At 45.2% G+C, this 11,936-nt stretch overlaps 1 protein-coding gene across 1 annotated transcript in view; it reads left to right on the forward strand.

The window, feature by feature from the left end:
• HS6ST2 (heparan sulfate 6-O-sulfotransferase 2) overlaps positions 1-11,936 on the forward strand; it is a 397,496-nt gene that overhangs the window by 343,909 nt on the left and 41,651 nt on the right. Inside the window, exon 4 of the mRNA XM_007950728.2 lies at positions 8,155-8,241. Within this exon, the coding sequence (XP_007948919.1) occupies positions 8,155-8,241 (87 nt within the window). The remainder of the gene's footprint in view (positions 1-8,154; positions 8,242-11,936) is intronic.

The raw sequence follows: 11,936 nt of genomic DNA on the forward strand, positions 1-11,936 counted from the left end.
TATCTTGGAAGCAGGCCACACCCCTAGGGAAACTCCCCTTGGGCAGATTGGCCACTCAGAACACAGTCATCTGATCCCATCATGGGGACAACCACACAGAACTGGGGTCCAGCCGAGCTGACACACAGCGCCAACTATCACACAGTGATTCTTCTTTGTTCCCAATATTTGCTTTCCAATCACCAGTAATAATCAATACATCTTGATTGCATATTTGGTCAATTTCAGACTTCAGAAGTTGGTAAAAATCTTCAATTTCCTTGTCTTTGGCTTTGGTGGTTGGTGTGTGAAGTTGAATAATAGTAGTATTAACTGGTCTTCCTTGTGTTGTTGTTGTTGTTATGTGCTGTCGAGTCGGCCCCAACTCATAGCGACCCCTCCTTGGGTTGCCAAGACAGTATCACTATGGAAGTAGATTGCCCAACCTTCCTTCCGAGGAGTGGTGGGTGGGTTTGAACCACTGGCCTTCTGGTTAGCAGTCAAGTGCCTTAGGCACTATGCTACCAGAGCTCCTAGTCTTTCTTGTAGGGGTATGGATATTATCCTATCACTGACAACATTGTACTTCAGGATAGATCTTGAAATATTCTTTGTGACAATGAATACCGCACTATTCTTCTTTGATTTGTCCTTCCCAGCATAGTAGATCATATGGTTGTCTGATTCATAATGGCAAAAACAGTCCATTTCAGCTCACTGCTACCTAGAATATCAATCTTTATGCATTCCGTTTCATTTTTGACAACTTCCAATTTTCCTAGATTCATACATCATACATTCCATGTTCCAATTTTTAATGGATATTAGAAGCTCTTTCTTCCCCTTTTGAGTTGTATCACATTAGCAAATGCAGGTCCCAAAGCATTACTCCATCCATGTCATTAAGGTCGACTCTTATTTTGAGGAGGCAGCTGTTTCCCCATTATATTTTGAATGGCTTCCAACCAGAGGGGCTCATCTTCCGGCACTATATCCAACAGTGTTTCAGGGCTATTCATAGTTTTCCAGTAATATATCAGATAGTGTTTCACTTCTATTCATAAGATTTTCACTAGTCAATTCTTTGAGAAATGAATGGCTCCTTCTTTCTTCTGAGTCTCTCTTAGTCGGGAAGCTCTGCTGAAACCTGTCCACATGGGTGACCCTGCTGGTATTGAAATACCAGTGGCTTAGCCTCTAGCCTCACAGTAACATGCAAAGCTACTTCGATATGACAAACTGACAAATGACTGGTGGCACATAGTTCCTAACACTTGGCTGTTGTTAGGGCCATCGAGTCCATTCCGACTCATAGCGACTGCATGTAACAGAATAGACCTGCCACTTAGGGTTTTCTAGGCAAGTAATCTTTATGGGAGCAGATTGCCAGGTGTTTCTCCTGCAGACCCACTAGATGGGTTCAAACTGCCAAGATTTCAGTTAGCAGCCATGTGCCACCAGGGCTGTTGTGCCTCTAGGGCTCCTTAACAGTTGGTTAGTCCTTCATCCAGGACTAAGTCCTGGTTAGTCCAGGAACAAGAAAGAAATGATGTGAGCTGTAGCTGAAGCCACAGTTTGAAGCTCAGTTTTGCTCATTGGTCAGGCTGGCCTCCTTATATCAAGGTGACAACAGTGCTGAATGTGTTTTGTGTGGTTATGGGAATGGATTGGCATCAATTGCCACCCACCTCTTGGCATCACCTCACCTTGTCATCTGTAAGCCACCTGGCCTGGCTAGGGGAAGGGGGAGAGGCTGGCTGTGGGCTTGAGAAGAAGACAACCACTGGCTTGCACAAGGATCAAGGCCTATACTTTCCCTCATTCCCACCTTAGCATTGAACTCTGCATGAGTTAGTTGGCCCTTTTACATGGACCCCTGGGATGTAAGACTATGTAACAAACTTGTAAATCCTCATAAACTTGAGTAGAAGGAAACATTTTGGCATCAGCTGCCCTGGCACGTCCGCTCGTTAATCACGATGGATCGCTGTCCCACCAGGCCTTGCTGCTTATCTCATAGCTCTGACTACCATTTTGGTGCAATGACTACATCTGACCCTGTCTTTTTTTTTTTTTTTTTGAGTTCCCGTGCCATCTCTCTAATTGCCTGCTGGACACTGTCCATCAACACCCCGACTCAATATGCTCCAAAGCACATTCATCATCTTGTCCTCTAGTCCATATCCCTGGCCCAACTAATCTGTCTCTGTCACTGGTACCCCTGTTTTTCCAGTCATCGAATTTCTAAACCTTCTCAGCATCTTTCATTTTGACTTTATTCTTATTCTCCAGATGCAGCCAATCCCTAAGTTCTAGCACATTTCCTTTGGATATGGTATATAATGGTTGCCTTCTTTCCATGCCCATAACTGCCATTCCAACCCAAGCTTCATCGTATTTCTCAATTACCCCAAGCCATCCAGCAACAGAACTGTGAGTTTTTGCTCCTGAGCCCCCATCCCTTATGGAGGAACCCAGTGCTGCGTGTGAACACAGTCATTATAAAATGTCAGTACCTTTTCATTACTGGTGGCCTCTGATAGTCTGTAATCTGGGTCCATGCTCTTTGGTAAAGACATAAGCAAATAATAGCCAACTGAAATGAGAAAATAATGTAATTTAGGAACTGACTCATTTTTCTCCCTTGATCTCTATGAGGCATTCAGGGATGTGACCACCACTCACTAGGCAGAAGCTGCATGGGCCAAGAGTTGAAGAGAGCAAAGTAGCAACAATAATTAATGAGTGTATTGCCCCAGTCCCTGAAGCCTTGTGGTGAGCTGTGAGAGTGAAAAGTTAATGGAAGGGAGGGAGAGGGCAAGCTAATATAAGAGCTGTGCAATTACCAAGTAATTGTGAGCTTATCAGTGGATGGTCTATCCCATCAGTTTCATTCCCTTTTCTTCATAGTTGAGAATCCGAAGACAGCATGAAGTTAAATGCCTTGCTGGCAGCCAGGATTAGAACTCAGGATGCTTGAGTAAATATTTTGAACTTACGAGGTCACTACTGAGAGATCATAGTTACACTGGGCATCAGAGCAACGAAGATGAGCTCTTTGCCTTCTCCCCTAACAAACCTCAGTCATTCTCCATGGTTAAGCAAAGGGAAACTAGGAAGGAAAGCTAAAAGAAAGCACATCTTGGTGAACGGAACTTTCTTTGCTAGATGATTAACAGAGGTATAGATGAAGGGCTTGGACTTTTATGTAAACACTTCAGGGTAGAATAAAATGAAATGAGTTTGGAGCAAAGAAAGAAAACCATTCAGGACATAATCTAGCAAGACAGAAAAATGAAATAAGAAGCCTCATCAGTTCTCATTAAAGGAAATCAATATTTGAAGAGCTGTCTTGCTCAGTAACACAACAAGGGTAGAAATACTTCAGAAATGTGAGGTTCGTGGGAAGGTGATCATGATTGAAAAGTCTTTCCAAAGATGACCCCATTGTGGAAATGTTACAGGGGGACTCAGTCACCTGTTGTGAAAGTCAGCTAGATGAATTTTAAGGTCCCTTCTATTCCTGATAAGACTTGCACATTTTAAATGTGTATCTGGATCCTGGGAGCTTTCAGGTGCTCAGGGCCACCTCCAGGGAGCAAGGGGCAGCTACCATTTCCCCACCTGTCAGAATTCACCAGGAACTGTATTCATAGGCCATTGATGAGGCTTGATTGTGAGGCACTGGAAGGAGGGAGGAAAGAATCTCATGTGTGGATGAGGCCAGTGGCTCCGGATAGTAGACTCAGGTGGGGAGGAAAAATCTCACTGCCATTGAGTGGATTCTGACTCAAACCCCCATTGGGTTTCTAAGGCTGTAAATCTTTACAAAAGCAGACTGCCTCATCTTTCTTCCATGGAGCTGGTGGTGGGTTTGAACCACCCACCTTCTGGTTGCAGCCAAATGCTTTACCCACTATACCACCAGAGCTCCTTCAGGTGGGGTGGAGGAAGCCCGCATTTGTATGCTCTGAGATTTCAGGCCCCTGCCCTTGAGATTCCAACCCAAGGCAGAAATGGACGTGAAGAGGGCCATTGCCAAGTGGTCTAGAGACCAAACCCAAACAACCCAACTCCTTGCCACTGAGTTGATTCCAACTCATGGTAACCCTATATGTTACAGAGTGGAACTGCTCCACAGGTTTGTCTTGGCTAGAATCTTTCTGGAAGCAGATCACCAGGGCTTTCTTCCACAGTGACACTGGGTGTATTTAAAATAGCAACTTTTAGGTTAGCAGTGGAGCAAAACCATTTGCACCATGCAGAGACCTTGGTCTAGAGACAATTCATAATAATGACAACTGTGTATGTGCTGAGATAGGTCTATTTCTGGTACATAGATTAGAAACTAGCTTCTAATTCAAGGCAGCCCCCTCCCCAATCTCATATACTCCAGATTATCATCTGTGTGTCTTTATAGCCAGCAGGGCTTATTCCTGTATGTCCTTGAGATTGCTGGGTGCTTCAGTGACCAGGGCCTTGGCAGCAGCTTTATGTCTGGGCCCTGACCTGTGTCTTCCAGACTTCTGCTACTGCTGTTGTTGTTGTTATGTGCTGTCTAGTTGGACCTGACTCCTAGTGAGCCCTCCTTGGGTTTCTGAAGCAGTATCACTACGGAAGTAGATTGCCCAACCTTCCTTCTGAGGAGTGGTTGGTGGGTTTGAACAGCCAGCCTTCTGGTTAGCAGTCAAGTGCCTTAGGCACTACGCCACCAGAGCTCCCTGCAGCTGTGGCATTTTCTCTTTATATCTCATGGGGGCCAGTCTGGAAAATGGAGCCTCTTTGCTGTCACTGCTTTGTAGTTCCTTTCTCTCAAGGTTTCAGAATTATAGTATCTTGTCTAAACTTACCTAGCCAGGCTGGATCTTTGGAGAAGAACAATGCCTCTGTGCCTCCATGGGAAGGTTCAGCAAACCTTTCTATACAAGCAAACCCATTCGTTGTTGTTGGGTCGATTCTGACTCATGGCAACCTCTTGTTTTCTTGGCTGTAATCTTTATGGGAGCAGATTGCCAGGTTTTTCTTCTGTGACACTGCTGGCTGGGTTCAAACAGTGCCATACACTTCTCTACGACAGTCCTTGGTGTTATCTACACAATTAAACTTCTAGGATCCAAGTAAGGAGGCTTGGTGGTGCTATGGTGAAGTGCCTGGGTGCTAACCAAGAGAGTGAGGGTTTGAACACACCCAGGGGCTCTGCAGGAGAAAGACTTGGCCACCTGCTCCCATAAAGATCCCAGCCAAGAAAACCCTATGGTCCAGTTGTCTTCTGTCCCGTGGGGTCACTGTGAGTCAAAAAACAACTCAGCGGTACCTAATAACAACAGGATCCAAGCCTGCCACAGGTTCTGCTCCCCTCCCCATCTTAGATGCATTTTGTTGCTGTGAATGGATCTGTTATTGGCACAGAACAAACATTTTTGAGTTACTTGATTCCTCTCTCCCTCGCTCAAGCCACCACCACCAGCCCCGTCTTGATGCCACATCTGCATGTGATATTTCCCTGGGAAATTTTTGTTTTTATTGCCCTCAGATCTGCACTCTTGGGATTTGGCAGTAGATCCAAGGGGTCCTTATATCTATCTGTTAAAGGCTGACTGCTCTAGGAGCACCCCCACCCTTGCACGGCAGCAGTTAATAATACTAAGGCCGTCACTGCCAGCTGCCAGCTTCCCCAGACGTCCCGCAGTGCCCCGCATTGTGCTTAAACACAGTAGCTTGCAATGCAGGTTACAAAGGGCCCCGGCACCCAAGGCGCAGAGGTGGGAATGCAGCAGTGGGAATGAGTAGTCTTTTATTGAAAAGATCCTGGGTGCCGAGGTTAGTCTTGAATGCCTACTCACCCTGAGCCCAGTCCTGGGCAAGATAAATGTCAGATGATTCCTTGTTTTAGAATGCTTCCGGTAGTTTCCCACTGCTTACATTTCAAGTAGGAAGACTCAGTGGCCAGTGACCAAGGAGTGGAAGCGAGGAAGTTGAGACCCACTTGTATTTTTGTAACACACAGCATATTGTGTCCTCTGCATCAGGCTCCGGACTCTGCTGAACCAGACCTCATATCTGTCAGAGTAGGGTTTTCAGCAGCTGATTTTTTGGAAGTTGGACCTTCTTATGAGGTGATTTGAACCACCAACCTTTTGGATAGCAGTCTGGTGCATTAATTATTTGCACTACCCTGGGACATCGTCTGTATTAAGCACAGTTTAAAAAAAAAAAAAAAACAGTTGCCATTGAGTCGAGTGTGGCTCCTGGTGACCGCATGTGTGCCTGAGTAGAGCTGTCCTCCCAAGGGTTCTCAATGGCTGAGTTTCCAGAAAGGGGTTCCCAGGCCTTTCTTCCAGGCACCTCTGGGTAGACTCAAACTTCCAGTCTTCTGGTTAGTAACTGAATGCGTCGACCATTTGCACTACTCAGGGACTCTGTGGGCTCTGCTAAATCCCCTAGTACTACTGTGGCTGACCTCCTAGAAGATGCAGTTTTGAATTCTTCTGAGTTACAGTCTTTTGTCCAGTGGTTCAGCGTTGTCAGTTTCTGAGCTGGGTTCTGGATGAGGAGGGGTGCTGGGATGGTCCCAGGTATGGCTAAAGAAGTTCTTTGCCAGGAAATCACAGTGAAAGGGCTAAGGCAGCCTGGGTGAGTTCTTGAGTCCCTGCTCACCAAGGAGCCACATTTCTGATGACTTTGTGCACAGTACAGGGAAATGGTCCCAGTACTGTGCAGGAATGCCAGCACTTTATCCCCATGGGCTTTGACATCCCTGGGATAGAATGTGGCCCACTCTGTCCAGAGCCACCCATCCAGCAGGTAGCCTCTACCTTAGGATCAGAGTTCACGTTGATGTCTCCCACTTTAAAGTGCTGCTTCTTAGACCTCTTGGACACTGAATCCTCCCTGATAGGACTCGTTCTACCTGCCTGGCTCTTCCTGACAAGCCCCTTCCTGTGCCCACACACATCTTTACTACCTTTGCAATCAACCAGGACCCATGATTCTCTCTTGTTCCAATTCCATCCATGTAGCCATTTGGAGCTACATGAGTCCAGGGCAGAATATCTTTTGCGACCCTACCTGCACCCCCACCCCACACAGAAATCCAGCGACTTGCAGATACTTATTTCTGAGCACTTAAAAGATTCATAAATACCTGGAAGAACTCTTGGCATTCTCTGAGACAATATTTTGTGCCCCCGGAGAACTCTATCAGAGACATTGAAAACCAAGATCTGCTTTCTTCTTTCTTACCTTCACTCTTTATAAAAGGTTTCACTGACCACACAATCTTCCTAACAAAAAAAAAAAACTCTGATGAAATCAGGATAAATAATTCCACACACCATCAAGTGGAGAGAAAGGCTTTGCATTGGTTTCCATGGAAATCTGAAGATGAAGTAAAGTAGTAATTTCAAGGCAGAGCAGCTGAATTGAAGATAATGGTAAAAGAGTTTGATCAAGGAAATAGAATAAAGTAATCAAGAAGGCTCCAATCAATTATTTCCTTTTTTTTTTTTTTTGTTTACCTTCAAGTGATTAATTTGTCTGTGTTTATTAACCTGATGAGATTAAGCAGACCTTCCTTGTGATTTATTTTGTAATTGTTTCCAAGGTTTGACATAAGCCGTGGAGTTATTGAAGGTGGAGATTTAAATTCAATTACTCTTGAAGCAGGTGGTGCTTCTCCTGAAAGAATATGTGAATTCCTGGTCTTCCCATGTTAACATTATGAGTGAAAATTATTAATTCATCTGATAGTATCAGCCAAAGACTTTTAGAAGTCATTTGGCATGCTTCGCTTAAAGTCAGCAGCTTCAGAACAGAGCTTGTAATACAGAGGATCCATTGGCTGGAAAGAAAAGATTTCATGTTAAAGCGTGGTTACTTTTTTATAGGATTTCTTTTTGCTAGAGCCTCTGTTAAGGCCTGGGCTGTGGTACTATCATGAATGGAATCCACCAGCTCAAGATTTGAATGCCAAAAAGATAGCTTTCTTTGAACTTGACCAATGGTTCCCACTCCCTTCACTTTTGATGAACACCACTGGGTAAGATCATGCTTCACTTTGTCTGGCAAAAGAGAAAGAGAGAGAGACGTTGAAATTCTTTCAGTGATGTGACTAACTGCTTTTTGTTTCGGTGGTCATTGCTATATATGTGTTTCTATTTTTTTCTGTGGGTATAGTAAGGATAGACGAGGTTCTCCAAACACTAATCCAGACGTCAACTCTCCATCATCCACAAAGGCTCGGAACACATCTAAGAGTGGGAAGTAAGTGAATAAGTGCCCCTGTGCGTCTGACATAGCTATCGCAAAGCCATGCCCTGTCCTCATTATGTCATTCATTCACATTCGTTCACCAAAGATTTGCCAGCTCCTTCTATGTGGCTCACGCTAGACTGGTCACTGGGCAATGGAAATGAGTAAGGCATATGTCAGTCAGGTTGGATGCATGTGGGACTAAAGAAGGGTGGGGGAGAGGAGTTTGGAAAGATGGTTTAGGGCTGCCTGTGAAGGGTAAGGACTTATGACCATCAATGTAAGATTCGGACTAAAAGTTTCAACAGGTGGAGAAAGGAGAAGCAGCAGCACTGCTGATTATTCATGTTTTGATTGGCAAAACTCCATGAACATTCATCTTTGAGCCATACATTGAGGTGTACTAGTTGAATTAGAAGAACCTGGAAAGCCATTCCATGAACTTCCTAGTTTAAATATATTTAAAGTTTAACCATATTGCTGATTTACACAATATGTGTATTCCTTTCCTAGTAACTAGCATGCATCATGCCCTATGTGAAATACTCTTAAGTGGTATTGCCAAACCTTGTATCAACTGAGTGTTTGTGACATTAGATTTATCTCTTTGGGCTTATTCCAGACGACAACAGTGACTAATCTCTCCCTGTGGAGTCAGCAGAGCATGACAATCTGAGGCAGTCTGCTCCTATGTAGATGACATACCTCCAAGTAGCCACTTCCCCTTCGTAATGCCAGCAGCCTTTGGTAAATGGACTCAGGTTCTCTGTAAGCTCTCCAGGGGGTGTGGGGCATGGTGACAGGCAGAGAAACACAGCCCAGAAAGAGCACCTAGCCTGAATTTGGTAGAAGATGACAAATGCCTTCATCATGCTAACAGCTCTCATCTAGCAGTAAGACAAGAGCACAGCTTTGCAATGAAAGGTGAATTTGTAATGGTCATATATTTTATGTATTCAGCATTGGACCGTAAATGCTGCACTTTAAATATGATCTTATATTCAATTCCCAAAGTGAAAGATCTATTGGCTGCTTTTTTTTTTTTCTCCCTTCCCCTCCTCCTGACTACCATTTCAGGTTTGCATATAAAGTTGAATGTGGGCTATCTTGGAGAATATAAAAAGCGATGGTGAAGGCATAAGACTGAATCTCTGAGCAGTTAGAACTCGTTTCAGTTATTGATCGCCGAGTACCGCAATCACAATGCTGTATAAATTATGAAGGAAGGGAATTGATGCACACATCCCCAAGCAGCTGAATCTTCCCAAATTAGTCCCAATTCATCGTCAGTGCACACTGTCAGTTAACAGAGATGGCATTGAGAATCACATTTAACTCACTGTTTGCAGAAATAGCAGGCCCTGTCTGGGTACCTTGTACACGCCTGTCATACTGACAACTGCAGGGACCATGTCCATTTATTCAACCCTGGCAGATCACTGTAGCATTTGTGATCTCCTGTTGTGTTGTGAAAGGGATGCTGTTAGGTCTCTTTGGGCTTTGCAGGAGCCCAGGTCGTGAGCCACAGAAAGGAACAGTTGGTAGAATCTGAGTTAAGGTAGCATAGAGAATGCATACTTCACACTATACCCAGGTTGTTCATGTAGGGGGCCCAAAGAAATGCATTCTTAAGTAGATGAGCCTGATCATAGATCACACTTCCCGTATTTGGATGCATCTCTGGCTTCTGCCATGGTGATGGCCTCCTCCCCTCATCCTCATGCACGGCCTGAGCTGGGTCTCTTATTGGCTATGGATACTGATTCTCAAATGGAGCTAGTTTTTTTTTTTTTTAATTATTTTCTGGGGTTGATTATTAGTGAAAAAAATGTTCTTCTCTACTAGCCTCTTCATGGATATGTGTGCCTGGTCCCCTACCAGTGGGCCTTTCCTCTTACTTAGGCTCCCTTAGTTTTGAGGAAGGAGCTCTGGTAGCGTAGTGCCTAAGGCACTGGACTGCTAACCAGAAGGCTGGCGGTTCAAACCCACCAGCCACTCCTTGGAAGGAAGATGGGGCAATCTATTTCCACAGTGATACTGCCTCAGAAACCCAAGGAGGGGTTGCTATGAGTCGGGGCCGACTCGACGGCACATAACAACAACAACAGTTTTCAGGAGGGTTTTTTCCCCTCCTCTCTGCACATTTTCTCCTTCACAGGAGGTCTTGTCAGCAAGAACAGTACTGACCTCCCATCAGTGTGTCGAGCCTGTTGGGGGCATTTCCACACTTTTTAGAAGAGTGCCTATCACTGTTGAGGCACTTGTGTTATCTTTCAGGGAGAGTTGTTATTTACAGCTCCTGTGGTATCCATCAAGGAGCTCTGGTGGTGTGACGCCTAAGGCATTTGACTACTAACCAGAAGGTTGGCAGTTCAAACCCACCAGCCACTCTGTGGAAGGAAGACTGGGCAATCTACTTCCGTAAAGATTTAACGCCTTGGAAACTCAAAGAGGGATTTCCATGAGTTGAAATTGACTCAATGGCAGTGAATTTGGTTTTTTGTGGTGTCATCTGCTGCCTCGGCTTGGGTGGCAGTGGTGGCTCTATCTCTGCCCCCCGAGGCTTTGCCCTATGGCACACTGTCCATAGAACCAGCATAGAGGGTGCTGCTCTGCCACTGCCTTTGATGCTATCTGATCTACCGCCAGTGGCATGGGGAACCATGTCAGAGAGTTTCTCTGTGTTATTTTGAGGCCAGAGATACAGGCTGAGAGTTACAAGGAGTGTTCTTTTTTTCTCTGAAAAGTAATTGGGTCTTCTTGTTCCTAAAGAAACAGAAAATGCAGAAGTCAAGCCACATCAAGTATACATCAAGACTAAAGAGAATAAGAGCTACCTGTGTTGAGGGAGTGCTGTGGGCCATCCCCTGCACTGAGCATGTGGTGTGCTTTGCCTCATTAGTCCCCGCCCACCTCACACTCAGGAAATAGGTACTATTATTATTGCCATTTGACGGTGAGGAAACTGAAAGTCTGAAAGGATCTAGCGTACCTGCATGGCAGGGGTCTGAACAATTCTGATAAAAACCTTCCTTAGCACCACCATGCCCACCACCGGTAATTGAGCATCTACTTTGTACTATTGTGCTAGACCTTGGGCCTTATAGACAAACATGAGATGCAGCAGCTCCCCTCAAGGAATTCACAGTCTTTGGGGAGATAGAGGTCAGAGGTGGGAAATACAAGTCCATCACTAAGGTGGGCAGTATTCTCTCTCTGTTGGTCAGAACCACTTGGAGTTTGGGGTAAGGTCAGCACTGAACCAGAATGACCACTTCCACCTTTCCCCACTTGCAATCCATTTGGGGTCTGGCTGAGATGCAGGGTAGCATCCCGAGTAGATTACAAGACCTACAGATTGTGAGTTGTGTCATTTCTGCTCCCTCTGTGTCATTGCCTGGATCTGAAGCTGGGTAGCCCTCTGTTTCAGGGAGGAACAGATGGAATGAGATGTGTCTGAGCGGTAGAGCCAGACCACCCTGGCAGTGACTTTCAGGGAGGAGCGAGCAGTTTCTTCTTTGCCAAGATAGAAAGGAAAAAAATAACCCATGCAGAGCTGTCTCAGAGCGATCAGGAAGCAGAGGTTTTGCAGAGATTGACCCATGACCAGCTTGTTGTTGTTGTTGTTATGTGCCGTCGAGTCAAACCCGACTCATAGCGACCCCTCCTTGGGTTTCCGAGGCAGTATCACTGCGGAAGTAGGATTG

The sequence above is a fragment of the Orycteropus afer genome, unplaced genomic scaffold (genome assembly GCF_000298275.1).
Source record: "Orycteropus afer afer isolate SDZICR_OR568_19922 unplaced genomic scaffold, OryAfe1.0 scaffold00287, whole genome shotgun sequence".
NCBI lineage: Eukaryota > Metazoa > Chordata > Mammalia > Tubulidentata > Orycteropodidae > Orycteropus > Orycteropus afer.